A 15,485-nucleotide genomic window follows, 5' to 3' on the forward strand; every position below is an offset into this window, starting at 1 on the left:
TTCTCCATAAAATAGTGTATTTTTTTATCTTTTCAATGCATTTTAAAGTAGCAAAAAATTGCTTCTCTCTCATCGTACAGAAATCGAATGCAACAATATTTAACACATGCTATCTTGATTTTCTACATGCATTTAGTTTGTTGGAGGTGAAAAAATTAAAGAGGAGAAAGATGTTCATTTGTATCTTTTCAATGTAATTTTCTCTTGATAATCTGTGTTGGAAACTCTGCACGTTTACTTATTCGTGAAACGGAGAAAGTATGTTGTTGTAGCATTTCCTCGAGCGGATTTACAAGCCATAGAGATACATGTCAGCATCTCCATTTTTTCAACAACATGTCAGCATCTTCTTTGTACATTTGATTAGGACTGCTAAAAATAAAATAATACTACCTCCGTTTCAAGGAATAAGGCGCCATCGTTTTACGAGCTTTTTGTTTGACCAAGAATTACTTTAAATAGATAAAGATTGTTTATATGAAATTAATATCATTAAAAAGTGCTTTTCAATACGAATCCAACGATACTAATTACATATAATATAATCAAGATTTTATTGCTCAATTTTTATGGTCAAAGTTCGTCTTGGGTTGCGCGTGCGCCTTATTCCTTGAAACGGAGGTAGTATGGCAATTTGACTTCTAAACATTGCACCAGTAGCTTTTATATAAATGCTCTCCTCACACAAAATTTAGAAAGCTTCATATATTTGAACCTCCGCTGCAAAGCCAAGAAACATTTATGTATACTTGAAAAAACGAATGCGAGAGGGCCAACTGCTCTTCCGAGCCCTCCTCCCGCATGACGCCGAGCCGCCGACCCACAGTCGTCGCCGTCCCATCTCCGCCGCCACCTCCCGAGCTCGTGCCACCAGCCCGTGCCGCGCCACTTGGGTTGATTCCAACCGGATTGACCGTCGCCGACCCTAAAATATGTCTGATTCCAGCTGGATTGGCAGCCACCGGCCTTGGAATTTACGGATTCCAGCCGAAATCAGAAAATCAGAAAGAAAGAAAAAAAAGATCTCATATAATAAATAGAGAAAAGAAACAAAAACAGAAAAAGAAAGTGACAAGAGGATCGGCTCATCCCCGGACACTGACAGCGCGGGCGCGGCCGTGGCCGTGAACACTCTACTCTAATCCAGCAGTCAAAAAGCGGCGGCGGCAGCAGCAGCAGCAGCGTAGCACCCAAGTTACCTCCGCTCCACCAATCCCCAAGTACTCACTTGCCGGCGATGTCGGCGGCGCCCCCGCCGCCCCCGGAATCCACCGGCGGCAGCGACAAGGTCCTCGCCGCCGCGCAGCATATCGTCAAGTCCCTGGCCACCTCCAAGAACGCCGCCGACGACATGATCCGCATCCTCTCCGGCTTCGACAACCGCCTCTCATCCATCACCACCGACCTGTTCCCCTCCCCCGACCTCTCCTCCACCGAATCGTCAGAGATCTCCTCTGCCGCCGCCTTCGACGCCGCCGAGCAGCTCATCCAGCTCTGGGACGCAACACCTGAGGCCCTCGTCTTCGAGGCCCCCGAGGACGATGTCGCGCAGTACCTCGCCGCCGTCGATGTCGCCACAGAGCACCTCGCGCGTGGCGCCTCCGGCGCCGGCCGCGCTGGAGTCGCCGTCCAGCTCGCCATGGCGCGCCTCGAAGAGGAGCTCCGCCATCACATGGTCCGCCACGCCGTGCCCTTGGACCCCACTGGCCTCTGCTTCTCGCTCCGCCGCTTCTCGCTCGGATCCTTCGAGGACCTCGACACCTCCTCCGAGTTTGACGCCGCCACGCCGCACAGCCTCGACGCCACACCGGAGACCGCGCGCGGCGGCCCCCTGGGGCTGGGGAACCCGTTTGACGACCACGTGTTCGATCCCGTCCGCCCCGAGGCCGTGGACGATCTGCGCGCCATCGCCGACCGGATGGCGTGTGCAGGGTACGGGCGTGAGCTTGCTGATGCCTACTGCAGCATCCGGCGCGACCTGCAAGACGAGTACCTCTCCGTGCTGGGCGTCGAGCGCCTCAGCATTGACGAGGTGCAGCGCGTGGAGTGGAAGCAGCTCAACGACAAGATGAAGAAGTGGGTGCAAGGGGTTAAGACGGTCGTGCGTGTGCTGCTTGCTGGCGAGCGCCGACTCTGCGACCAGGTGCTCGCTGTGTCCGACCAACTCAAGGAGGAGTGCTTCCTTGAATCCACCAAAGGATGTATAATGCAGATTCTTAACTTTGGGGAGGCTGTGGCTGTGTGCCCCCGCTCGCCAGAGAAGCTCTCGCGGATTCTTGACATGTATGAGGCACTTGCTGAGGTAATCCCTGAAATGAAGGATCTGTGTCTCGGAAGTTCCGGTGATGGTGTAATCAGTGATGTTCAAGCAATTCTTGATAGGCTTGGGGATGCTGTAAGGGGTACCCTTTTCGAGTTTGGGAAGGTTTTGCAGAAGGAGTCATCGAGGAGGGCAATGATTGCTGGGGAGATCCACCCAATGACTCGCTATGTCATGAACTATTTGAGGTTGTTGGTCGTTTATTGCGGGACACTTGATCTCCTCTTGGATGATGGTGGCGACAATCACCCTTCTGTGGAAAGACCTGAAGATCAGGATCATGATCCAGAACACTTAGAGAGCATGACCCCTCTTGGAAGGCGCCTTTTGAAGCTCATGTGTTACCTGGAGGCCAATTTGGAGGACAAATCTAAACTTTATGAAGATGCTGCCCTGGAGTGCATATTTTCCATGAACAATTTGCTCTACATTGTTCAGAAGGTGAAGGATTCCGAGCTTGGGAAGATTTTAGGCGATCACTGGGTAAGAAGGCGCAGTGGCAAGATTCGGCAGTATTCAAAGAGCTACCTACGGATTTCATGGGCCAAGACTTTGTCTTATCTGAGGGATGATGTACATGGGAGTGGAAGTGGGAGCGGCAGTGGCAGTGGCAGTGGGCATTCAAGTTCTAGGATGTCCATTAAGGAGAAGTTCAAGAATTTCAACTTGGCCTTTGAGGAAATTTACAGGAACCAGACAATCTGGAAAGTTCCAGATCCCCAACTCCGAGAAGAGCTTAAGATATCTATATCCGAAAATGTGATTCCAGCATATCGTGCTTTTTTAGGAAGATATGGTAGTCAGGTGGATGGTGGAAGAAGCTCGGGAAAATATATAAAATATACCCCAGAGGACTTGGAGGATCAACTTTCTGATTTATTTGAAGGTTCACCAGGGTCTGCCAATCACTCTAGGCGAAGAACATAGCTCATAGTTGACAGGTTCAGTTTCAGGTATGTCTTGCTGAAGTGATCTTCTATTGTTGAATTGCCATATACTCATGACATCTGTTAAATGGGTATTTGTTCCTTTAGCAGTTGGTACAATACTATAATCCAAACAGGAATCTTTTGTGTGTCTACTGTTGGTATGCACTAAGAAATTGTGTATATGGATTGAATATTGATTCTAAGTGTCTAGTCTCCTTACTGACTATTTCATGTAGCTGCAATACAATTTGGTACTAAGTAAGTCATTGGTAATCCCTTGAACATGTTTGCAACTGGATCAAACAAGCAGTTTCTTATTAACCTAGCCGTGCAGGCATAACAAATTTACAATTGATTTGCTGAATATGATATTCAGCAGAATGAGAACAAACTTCATGGTCAAGTTAGTTTGTTAAAAAAAATATGGCTTCTTACTGATTAAATCTTATCTTTACATGGTAAGATGAAGAAACTAACAGAGTTATGAAAATCATAGTTGACATTATCCATTGATGACAAACATAAATAGATTTATGATCATAAACAGACTACAACCTTTTTTCCAGAATTGATGGTACATTCAGAAAACTACTTGACATTTGATGAATATGAAAAAGCTGTATATTTTCTTATAATGTGTTTTAAAAATTTATCATATGTTGTATGTTTGTTTAGATGCTTCAATGAGCATACGTCTTAGTAATAAATTAAATAAAAGTATTTCATTATGAGCTATTGCTATCTTTGTACCTGGAGACTTTCTTGAGTCTGCAGTATGATTTCAAATCTGTGACCTGATTAAAGCAAAGTAACTCAGTTTCGTGATACCACCCATAGGAAGAAAACATAGGCATTATCTGGATGTCCTCCATTAGTGACCGATATGTTGATTGATCGACTGGTTGTGCCCTTTGTAAGAAGAGCTGCGTCATTTGGATGTAACGTGTTGGTTCCTCGGCACATTTGATTAGCACGTGAAGTTGCTGGAACTATTATCCAACTAGTATTTTGTAAGGGTTGATTTAGCTCAGCTCTGCCTGTGGTTGTCAGTATTTCTTTCTAGATGCCCCCAATTGCACATTTGTTATGTTACTATCGCCAATTCCATCCATGGTTGTCAATTCAATTTAGCAACTATCTTTTATTTGAGGGGATTTTATAGCAACTATCTCACACTTGTTATGATTGTCTCCATGTTGTTCGATATCAAGACCATCTCTTGATAGCCCCCCCAGCTGCACTTTGAAGTTTGAACATTAGAAACATGGAACCGTGTTTCAAATGTTTCTAATATACCTAATGCCTTATCAGGGTTTGTGAAGCTGCTAATTTAAAGTTCTTTTGGAGATAAAATCCTGTGAAACTCAAAGATGATACTTATTTAAAGTGAAAGTATGTTAATCTGTAGTGTTTGTTGAAGCTGGGAATTTCCTGAGTCCTGCAAACCGGTGTAGAGGAAGGAACATTTGGAAGAAATTATGGTGAATAATCGTGTGTGGCCTCTCAGACTTGGTGATCCCACACTTTTTATTTACAGTGCTAAGACTATATCGGCCTGACTTGCCAAAGGGCCCGACTCATTTTTTTTCTAAGAGTACTCCACCTATGCCTTTTAGGAATAGCTGGTCCCAAGCCAAGGTAAAGGAGGAGGGTTGTGATAGGCTTGGCGGGCCAACATAAAAACAAGCCATTCCTATTAGTCCCTCCGGTCGTACTAAATCGACGTGAGCCATGCACACCGAATGGCCTATGTACATACTTTTTTCACGTCGATTAAAGGTGACAAGAGGGAGTAGTTGTTAACTGCAACGGGCGCAACGGGCACGCAGTGCTCCGCTTCATTCTCCTTGCATTGCTGCTCCTCAGCCTGCTCCGCTCGCCTAGTGCTAGTCATAGTCGAAGAGCTTTTGGCAAACTTCTTAGGCTTTGGGCATTGACCACGCTGTGGAAGGCCTAGGTTTTTCTTGCCTAGCAGTATCAGGATCCGTTTTTTTGAGCCATCTCTAGCTAGGATCCATCAAGGATGTTTTCATAGCTCTAACTGACACCCTGTTCTCAGTAGTCAGTATGCTTCGCCTTAAAGGGCTCTATTTTGTGTTCTCGTTTTGTTTAGAGCTCTGTCTAAACCAATAACAATGATGTTCTAGTATTGTCAAACATCTTCTGGTCGCTGGTGTTAAGCGAAGTTCTACATCTGATTCCTTTCAGGAAGCTGCTTAAAGTTGTAAAAAAGAAATTGGATGGGAAGTTTGTAATTTTATGGGGAAACATGTCTCTAAATTTACAGCACCACTTGCTGTCATATGATGCACAGACATCCACACCATAACTGTTAAGATCCGCTTAAGAACGAAGAAAACAGTTCCCCTTCCTTGTGTTCTAGTATACAACGCAGTTTGATGTTTTTCAGTCCCCAAGATTAACTCCAGTAGGGCAAATTGTTAAGTGATTTGGTATACCTTTCTGCAATTATCTAAGTACTATTCATTCATGTATGCTGATTTCTCATGTCCCTACCTGAATTGATGTGATTGTGGCTCTCTTTTGCCAATGTAAATAACTAAATGTAGAGTAGGAGAAGAGTTAGTCACGTAACTTACTATTACTATAGTGACTTGTCTTGAGTTTGAATATCTGACGTGTAAATCTTGTAAGAGTACTCTAAATCTAGAATATATTGTTGATCTTATACATGATCGATCTGATCCGGGAAATTGGTTGCTGATCAGTGCCAAGACATTTTTATAACGATGACGCTGTAGATAGAAGAGCTCAACAGATGATGGGACCTGTTCAAATCGCGACCTACTCCTGTGCCTTTTTACTCTTTTTGAGAAAAAAAAAGAGTAAAAATTACAGTATGCGCCGGTTATTTTCTCGGAGTGCTTAGGAGTTGAATTAATCAACCTCTAACTTAAATCATACTGATTCGACCCTCCAGAGTCTGCATTTGAGCTAGCGATCGATGTGGTGATCATTCAGCTGTTGATCAAGTTAGTTCCTTTCGAGCATCTCGCAGAACCTCTTGAAGGATTCGAGCTTCTGCAGCTTCATCTGGTCGTGGAACTTCCTGATGAACACGTCGGCGACGTGGTCGATCTCGTCCTCCAGCCTGAACTCCACGCCGCCTCGCTCCGCCGCGCTGCGGGCAAGATCGATCACCGACCCTGGCGGTACGTTCGCCAGCTGCAGCTGCTTCGCCACACCCTCTCCGCCCTCCTCTTTCTCCACGTCGCTGCTCACCATGACCAATGGCGAATCGCTGCCACCGCCATCCCGGCCCATGGTGAAGCTTGGAAGGCTGTTGAGCAATACGAAGCTCGGCAGGTTTTGCAGCACGGCGGCTTTCCTACCAACTCCACTGCTCACGGCCGCAACAAGGTGGTTGCTGCCATTGCCGCGCTCGCTGTCGTCTTGGCTTCTGCCGCCCATGATCGCGTGAATCTTGCTGTTGATGGCGCTCATCAGGAGCTTCTTGTTCCGGAGGATGCTGAAGATGACGAGGCGCGTCCGCACGGGGTTCGTCTTGCTGCCCGTCGCGGTAGACCTCCCCTTCACAGCGGCCACAATGGCGGAGAAGAGCTGCTTCAAGAACTGGGACGCCTTCATCTTGATCGATTCTCAAAAACAAAGGGACGGCGAGAAATCAATCAAAGTGGCGTCTCAGTGGTGTTTTCTGTGATTATTAGCTAACTGTGCACATGCATGTGTGTTTTTGGCATGGAGTTTGGTTCCTAGGGATCCATGGGTATATATAAGGGGTGGTGAGCTGAGACCTGAGACTGAGATAACTAAGGTGGTTCTAAATCTTCAAGGCTTCTTCCAGGAAGCTTCAGCATCACATGCATCGATAAAAAGTTACATGTTACGAATTATGATGGGCACCGAAGAAATAAGGAAATGAGAGGGCTTGGGGTGGGTCTGGGCAGGCAGCAGAAAGGTAACTAGTACTAACATCAAAGGCTGGTCATTAAAGCCAAAGTAGCAGCAAAAAAGAATGACGCACAGACAGAGAAAAGGCAACAGAAACACGAATGTTTTGTTCCGTGCACACGACTCCTAACCATATACCTCGTTCATGCGCAACAGTTGTCTTGGCGATACTACGAGTTTGCTTCTTCTGAGGTTATGCTGAAAACATTATCTTGATTGTGGACTTGCAACTTGCCAACCGTGCTGCTTTTGGGGTTTGCCCCCTTTCCTTTGCTTGTCATTGTCGATCCAATACTGTTTCCAATGTATATTCAAAAACTGATGCTGAATCCTATCGTTTGGCATTCCTTTCTAGATAAAAATCGTTTGGCATTCTAATGGAAGTGCACCATTTTCATCAACCTATTCGTCAGATGTTTTCAATGCATACATAACCATCTTTGCGCTTGTGTTATGTATGGTTCTAACCTAACCTACCTCGTACTGATTTTTTTCTTTTCTTGTTTTACCATGGAGTCTTTTTAGTTCTTGCTAGTACTTTCGGTAAATCTTAGTCACCTAACATTGCAACCAGCCAGCTGTGCTAGATTGAAGAATTAGATGGTTTCGGTGCATAACATCTTTGCAATTGTGATATGTATGGTTCATCTTTTGCTGAACTTAAAATGACAGTTCTGAGAGTGCAATTTTAGCAAAACACTTAAGTGCTTTCATTCTACAGTATATGATTTTTTAAAAAAAATGGATGGAGGGTACAGCTTATACGTACATAGAAGCTGGGATGAGAGTGGTTGGATGTCGATCCATAGAATTCCAGCAGCATAAGAAAAATAGACAATGATGTGCAACCTTGCCCTTCTCAGGTGGGTACAAGTACAATCTTTGTATCTTGAATTGCAGAACTCCAGCTCAACTGCGTTTAGACTTCAGATCTCCTGGAACCAGAACCTTTGATTTCCATATATACAAAAGGCTTTTTTTCTGCGGTTAAGAATGTAGAGTTGATATAATGATAACGCTACGCCATAGATCACAGCCATCTCTTGCTGAGGGAATCTCGATCTATGACCTAGTAATAGCTGCTTATGCTTTTCTTCGGAAGCCTTCGCCGCTAAGGTTCACCTCACCTTGCGCGCATCTAGCAATCCCTGCCTTTTGTCCTGCCTGCCCGGGGCTAGCTGCGTCGGCACATAGTACATTGCAGCTGTTCTCCAGGGACCAAACAAACTCCTTCCCAAAGATGAAATGTAGGCCAAATCTTTTATCTCCTCTCTTTTCCGGCTGCTTCTTTTCTTACGACCCAGCCGCGCACCCCATATGACGCCCACAAAAGGGTTTTGACCTTTTTTGTGCAAAAATCATGGTATTTTCTGAAGTTTTAATACAAAAATTAATAAAATTGAGTCCTACAATAATTAAAATAAAAGTACATTAATTCCCACAATCTTAAAAAAACTAGAGCACTTAGGCTGCGACTCCTTTGAGCGCACATGGGTGCTCTGCCAAATCATTTTGCATCTAGTTGATGGACAACTTAGTCACAAATCTCCTAGTGCGTGGAGAGAAAATCAGTAAACTCTGCACGCAGCTGGTGATCAACTGTGCAGTAGGACCCTGGTTATTATATGGATGATCATCCCTTGCTGCGGATTTCCGCACTCACTCTCGATAATCATGTTGTGCATGATTTCATAAGCATACATCACCTCTCGCATCTGATTTTGAGACCAAGGTAGAGCAGGGTGCCGGAGAATAGCGAACCAAGATTGGAGCACACTAAATGCATGTTGAAATCCTTTCTGCATCCTAGCGCGAAGAAAAGTGAGATTTTTTTTCTGACCTTGGGGCTCAGACATTGTTTTCACAAATGTGGATCATCTTGGATAGATGCCATCAACTAGGTAGTAACCTTTATTATAGTGCAAGCATCCTCATCGCAGCGGTGTATTTCTAAATTGATGAGAAGTCGAGCACTCTGATAACGTCTTTCTTCATCATGTAGTAGGGGTCGTATGCCCTCGCACTGTGTACCAACTTCATGAATGGCCCCATGTTTATCCTAAATCGGTGCTGAAATTCCTTTCGGGTACAAGTTGTGCGCTCGGCAAAATAGTCGGCATACAACATATTGTGACCCTCCATCTTCCGCCTTTCCTTGCTCTTTCATCTCCCAAACTTAGAACATCCACGTCTAGCAGCGACATTTTTCAGGTCGGTACTTGGAATAGTAGAAGGCAAGCAAGGACTACCAATTGCTCTTCTTCATCTGCGGCGGCATGGGCTTACTCTTCTAGAAAAGCATGCATCATCATCTCGTCGTTGCTATACATAGGCTATCGATGAAACAACGATTCTATCTGAGCGAGTAGACCCTTTGCCGGAGTAAAAGGCTCTTTGGAAAGGAATTCGAGAGATATCCTTTCGTACCACTCCTCCCAGGGGGTAAATCGTCATTAGTGACACATTCCCTCCAACCTCGGGAAGGAAGACGACATCCATGACTCAGCTTTGATAGCTTTATGGGCAGTCCATGCTGAAGAAGGACAAAGCAGGGCGAGTCTGTGCCATCGGGCATGGTTATCACCAACACCATCCCAACGTAAGCATGTCCATTGTTGTGATTATAGCAAGCCCAAGACCAGGAGAAGGAAGGCTTGTATCTTAGCCGTTCCTAGGAGAAGCCCATGTATAGGATGGTGCAGAGGGACCCCAAGGGCCCATCCATGGCATTGAAGGACGAACCCCGGGAACACAAAGCATCAAGAATCGGGGACAAAAGATGGGACATGACATTGTCTGGTTCGTTGTCGTGTATTGTCTGTCCTTTGTCGTTTCTTTGGAGTGTATAGTAAGTCTTTGTCTCATCGCGACTCCGAGTTGTAAGCTGTAGGATGGCCTTCTGTCGACCACTGTGGTATCCCCTTCAAGGTATAGAAGGAGGACCATGGCCTCGATGGAGGGAGGTCGATAGAGTAGAGAGGAATCAGATCCACCCTAGTTCTCTCCTTGCGTAGAGCACCCGACAAGGAGGCCTCTCCCCCAGTAACACAAAAACATGTTCATCCACCGAGATCAATACAATCAAACAAGCAGGACGCAGGGTTGTTAGCCTCCAGACAACATGAACATAGATAAAATCCCTTGAGTTTGTGTAGGTTGACGATGATCTAGAGCATACTTGCTGCCCACTATCGAACAATTAAAAGGGAGTATCCACATCACTAGTGTTCGTGTTCCCACACTACAACATTTGGCATGCTAGGTAGGGAAGTAGTTATTTTGGATCTTTTTCTTAAGTCACTCCAGCAACGAGCATGATCATGACAAGGTCAGCCATGAAGTTTGCACCTCGCAGAAGGAAGAAAGATGGCACCACACGGCGGGGCCTTGAGGCGGGCAATGTGAGCGCTCCGCCTCCCTCCCGCATTCTCCATTGTGCAACCCCGAGCCGGACGCCGCGCAGGACGACAGGAGCGAGCGGCCGGCCGGCGCAAAAGACCCGCGCGCTGACGGGATCGAGCAGCCAGCTGAAGGAGGCAACCCATAGGGCGGTGGGAGCATGTGGTGTGGTGAAGTTGAGCACTCCTGAGCAGGCGCTTCGAATCCTCTGACGCCTCCCCCATCTTAGTGCCCCTCGTAGCAGCCTCGGACACCGAGCTCTCGCTTCCCATGACGCACTACTTGAGGGAGACACTACGCTTGGTGTAGCATTCACGAGAGCCTCGGCTCTCCTCGCAGCGGAGCGATCATGAGGCGTTGGGGGGCCCACAAGAGCCACCTCAAGGTGGAATAAACCCTCACACTACAGTGTTCGTGGCTTGCGAGAGGTGCTCGCGACCATGTATGTGTTCCCACACTCCAACATTTGGCACGCTATGTAGGGGTGTAGTTATTCTGGATCTTCTTCTTCACCGGTCCGACAACGAGCATGATCACGACAAGGTCAGCCACGAAGTCTGCACCCCGCGTAAGGAAGAAGGATAGCGCCACACGACGCGCCCCAACGGTGGGCAATGTCGAGCGCACGGCCTCCGTCCCGCATTCTCCTCCATGCAACCCCAAGTCGGACGCCACGTAGGCCGCGCCGGGAGTGAGCGGTCGGCCGGCCCATAAGACCCGCGCGCTGACGGGGTCGAGCAGCCCGCTGAAGGAGGCAAACCATAGGACGGTGGGAGCATGTGGCAAGGTTGAGCTCTCCCGAGAAGGCGCTGAAAGGGGTGAAGTAGCGACTAGAAGGGGTTGAATAGGAGCTACAAAAGTTCTTATCTTTCTAAATTTTAGGTGATGCAAAAATGTAAAGGTGTTAGCTTTTGAGATGAAAGTGACCCTATATGATGCAAGAAAAAAATTGATACACAAATGCAAAGGTACAAAGAAGAAACAAAGCAAAGTAAGAGCAACAACGGGGCCGATGGCAGAGACAAGACGCAAGGTTGTTTCTTGTAGTTCCTTCCCAATGGAAGTACGTCTACATTGAAAAGGTGTGGCAGCACAACAGGTTGCCAACTGCCAAAAAGGTGTCACCTTGTTCCTCAGTGAGTACACCATAAACGAGCGCTCACTTCTCCACTATGCAAGCCGGTCGAGACGGCGAACCTTCACAACGCGTTGGAGCAAGTCTCTACAACATCGGAGGCTCCCAACATTTGATTGCTCGCCAAAAAAGCAGAATAGAAAACCCACGAAAGACCCGGTGCGGTACTTGTAGCTTGAGGTTGATCTTGCTCACACGTTGGAGCAAGTCTCTACAACATCGGAGGCTCCCAACATTTGATTGCTCGCCAAAAAAGCAGAATAGAAAACCCACGAAAGACCCGGTGCGGTACTTGTAGCTTGAGGTTGATCTTGCTCTTCTTGTTGAGGATCTCTAGCTTGCTCTTCTTGTTGAGGTGCATTTGATTGCTCGGGAGAAGAAGCTTGGTCAAGTGAAGGTTATGGATCTGTGTTGGAGCTTGGTTCTTCCAAGTCGGCCCTAAGGTGCTCAATGGGTCGGTCGAAGCGATACCCATTCTTCCTATGGCCTCCGAGGGAATTGTATCACCTATGTCACAATAAACACATGGCTCTTCTCGAGAACCGTTATCTTTGAAGAACTCCACGTCCCAAGATTCTACAACCCGACCCGTGGCCTTGTTGTAGACTCTATAGGCGTGGAATTCCATGGCATAACCAATAAATATCCCTTATTGAGCTTTAGAATCGAACTTGGATAGTCGGATACCTTTGATGAGAATGTAGCATTTGCATCCGAAGACCTTGAACTATAGCACATTAGGTATGTGTCCCGTGAGTATCTCATATGGTGTCTCCTCTAAGCCTTTGCGGAAGTAGAGGCTGTTGGTGGCGTGGCACGTGGTCGATATAGCTTCCGCCCAAAAGTTATACGGAGACTATAACTCCGTCATCATTGTCCTTGCCGCATCAATCAACGTTCGGTTTTTCCTCTCGGCGACACCATTTTCTTGAGGAGTGTAGGGGGGTGAGTATTGGTGAGCAATACCCACCTCACTAAAGAACTCGTCAAGCATGTATTCCTTGAGCTCGGTGCCGCTTTCGCTCCTTATTGCGATGATCTTGGCGTCAAACTTGCGTTGAACTAGGTTGGTGATGCATGTAAAATGCATACATGAACTTTGTACTTTATTAACGTGAATTCCCACATATTTGCAACATATATGATGATAATACCATGTTTTGCATTGATTTATGAGGATTTACCAATGATCTCCTTTATTTGGGTTATAACTCTGCAGAACTGAAAAACCCTGTTTTGTGTATTTTTTTTTCACTTTTAGAGACCTATAAGGAGTCAAATTGAGATAGAATTTTGGGGACGTTATTTTTTTTACCAGAAGAAGCAAGATGGGCTTTTGGAGCAGACCTAGAGAGGCATGAGGGCCAAAAGAGCCCAGGTGGCGCGCCCACCTTGTTAGGGCACGCCACCCTTCCCCTCTTTCAGTCGTCGATCGCCCGATTCGCTTGATTCTTTTGCGAACCGGTGTATTTTGACGTAAAACCACTATATATATTGTCGGCATAATGGGACCAAGTGTCCTCACGATTACGCCGCGGCACGCGGACTCTAGCCCATGGCGCCCAATCACGCTCGCAATGAACATGTCAGGTATGTACCATGGTAAAGCAAGTGTAACTTCGTTAAGAATTACCTTTGACGTAGGCACCCTTGTGGCTGACAAGCGCTACCGGACAAAGACGAACCAGGACAGCAAGGGAAGTTAAAGAGAACAGGATAAGCTGGGCAAGGAGCGATCCTTGGGCTACCTCCGGGGTTGCCCCTAGAAGAGGGGCTGAGGATGGAGGAGCGGGGCATCCAGGCCAAGGCGCGGTCCGGACTGCCCCGGGAAGGACCATGGAACCGCCTCTCCTTGGCCAGGCACGGTCCGGGAGCGGAGGTCAACCGAACCTGACAAGACGTGTCAGGACCAACATGGGGAACGGGAGAGGCGCATGTACCCCTGCGCGTCATCATGGTGCGGGCCTGCAGAGTCCTGCACAACGGACAGGAGTGACAGCTCACTGCCCGAGCTGTCACGCCACCATCGAGTACATCGGCGCACCGCCCGTGGCTGTCCATTGGCCGCTCGCGCCACCCACCTGCCCAATGTCCGCGTGGCTCCAACCGATTGAGCCCGGGAATGCTCTTGGGCGGTGCTCGGACTAGCCGTTGTGGCAATCTCTGGAGATACAAGAGGAGTACCTGAACAAGAGTGAAAAGGAGAAAGGACAACAACAAGAACAAGAAAGGAAAGAGAACAAAGGGTCAAGGGGAAAACCAAGAAGGAACACAAAGGGAAAAGCCATAGGGGAAGGACATAGGGAAACGAAGGGACAACGGGGGAAAGAGAAGAGAACGAGATATAACATGAAGGTGAAGATCCAGGACAAGGATAGAAAGAGTTAGTCTGATTCGGACTAGCACAATCTAGCTGAGTATGAAGAGAGAAAGGGAGAGCAAAAAAAAAAAAGGAAGCCCAGGGGGTGTAGGAGCCAAAGAAAGCGTCCTCCCGGCACCTGAGAATTCATCATCTTGTACACTATCCACCTGAGATAATCCACCAAAGAAGGACGTATGGTTGTTAGCCAAAGGGCGGCCTGAACCTGGGTAAAAAAATGCTCGTGTGCTTTGTGTATGATTTTCCTGCGCCTTGGCATGATCCTAAGGCGGCGTTGAGGCCGAAACGCCTTCGTGCCCACTACCGAACAAAAATGGGTGTGCGTTCATCCCCGGTGTCCGCGTAGGCGAGACTCCGACATCCGGCGCGCTGCAGGGGGGTAGGGGGCGCTCGTGTTTCGGCATCAACAACCTTCGTCATCGACAACAAGTTTGTGATCATCATCGACATCGTCACCATCGCCCACTTCGGCCGCATCATCATCAGCCATGGCGCCGAAGAGGACTACTGTTGCAGGGGCTGGCACTGCCGCGTTTGGTACGCCCGCCGCAGGTACTCGCTCTCACGGCCCTGCTACGGCAGAAGGTCTGGGAGTTGAGCCCGCGCGCGGCGCGCTAACACCGTGGGAGGTGGTGAGCAGCACGTTGGATCGAGCGTTGCAGCTCTACCTCCACCACAGCCTCAACATGCGGCTGAGGCCGACGCGCACGCCGGAGGAGGTGCCGCCAAGCACGGGGTCCCACCACCGGGCGACGCAGGCGGCGTCGCCAACGATGACCAGTTCTCTGACGGTGCAGGAGGCGCCGCCAACGTAGACATGGCATCCGGTGGCGCAGAGGCACCGCCGGTGGAGCGGCGCCATCCGGTGGCGCGGAGGCGCCGTCGGTGGAGCAGGCGCCATCCGGTGGCGCGAGAGGTGCCGCCGAGGGGCATCCCCTCCGAAAGAGTTGTCCCACCCGGGACAAGCAGGAGTCGGCCCCATGCCGAGGCCCGAGGCGCATCCTCAACCTTCAGCCCGCCCCAAGTCCCGGCCGGGGGCCATCGGGTCACACCCAGTGTTGATCGTTCGTCTGAGCCGCACCGTTCAGGGAACCATACCCTAGCGGAAGCCCTGGCCGCTACTCGTGGCCTGATACGGTACCCGCCGCCTGGGACACCGGAATACGAGGCCTGAAGAGAGGATCTAGAGGCTCACTTGGAGTTCGTCAGACTTCACCAGGACTCGGTCCGCTCGCTCCCAGTCTCATCAGGGACCGAGGTGCGAGGCTGAGCACACTCCGACCATCACTTCCGGGCGCATGGCAGACCCCGCCCCACGACATCGCCCCCGGGGCATTTCCGAGGAGGTGGGGGCTGCCGAACATGGAGGTGGAGGACGGGGTATCTATC

At 48.5% G+C, this 15,485-nt stretch overlaps 2 protein-coding genes across 2 annotated transcripts; one reads left to right on the forward strand and one right to left on the reverse strand.

Annotated features, from left to right (window-relative positions):
- The first annotated feature begins 1,108 nt into the window (after positions 1 to 1,108).
- Positions 1,109 to 3,574, forward strand: LOC124692322 (exocyst complex component EXO70B1-like). Its single transcript, XM_047225660.1, has one exon. It carries the CDS (start codon positions 1,238 to 1,240, stop codon positions 3,245 to 3,247), a length of 2,010 nt encoding a protein of 669 aa, XP_047081616.1. The 5' UTR covers positions 1,109 to 1,237; the 3' UTR covers positions 3,248 to 3,574.
- A 2,669-nt stretch (positions 3,575 to 6,243) lies between these two features.
- LOC124690078 lies at positions 6,244 to 6,858 on the reverse strand. The gene has a single exon (XM_047223513.1). It carries the CDS (start codon positions 6,856 to 6,858, stop codon positions 6,244 to 6,246), a length of 615 nt encoding a protein of 204 aa, XP_047079469.1.
- Positions 6,859 to 15,485: the final 8,627 nt, after the last annotated feature.

The sequence above is a fragment of the Lolium rigidum genome, chromosome 2 (assembly GCF_022539505.1).
Source record: "Lolium rigidum isolate FL_2022 chromosome 2, APGP_CSIRO_Lrig_0.1, whole genome shotgun sequence".
Classification (NCBI taxonomy): Eukaryota; Viridiplantae; Streptophyta; class Magnoliopsida; order Poales; family Poaceae; genus Lolium; species Lolium rigidum.

Bases quoted from the DNA above. Each gene is read 5' to 3' on its own strand.
- LOC124692322 (XM_047225660.1), top strand. From the start codon at position 1,238: ATGTCGGCGGCGCCCCCGCCGCCCCCGGAATCCACCGGCGGCAGCGAC.
- LOC124690078 (XM_047223513.1), bottom strand. From the start codon at position 6,858: ATGAAGGCGTCCCAGTTCTTGAAGCAGCTCTTCTCCGCCATTGTGGCC.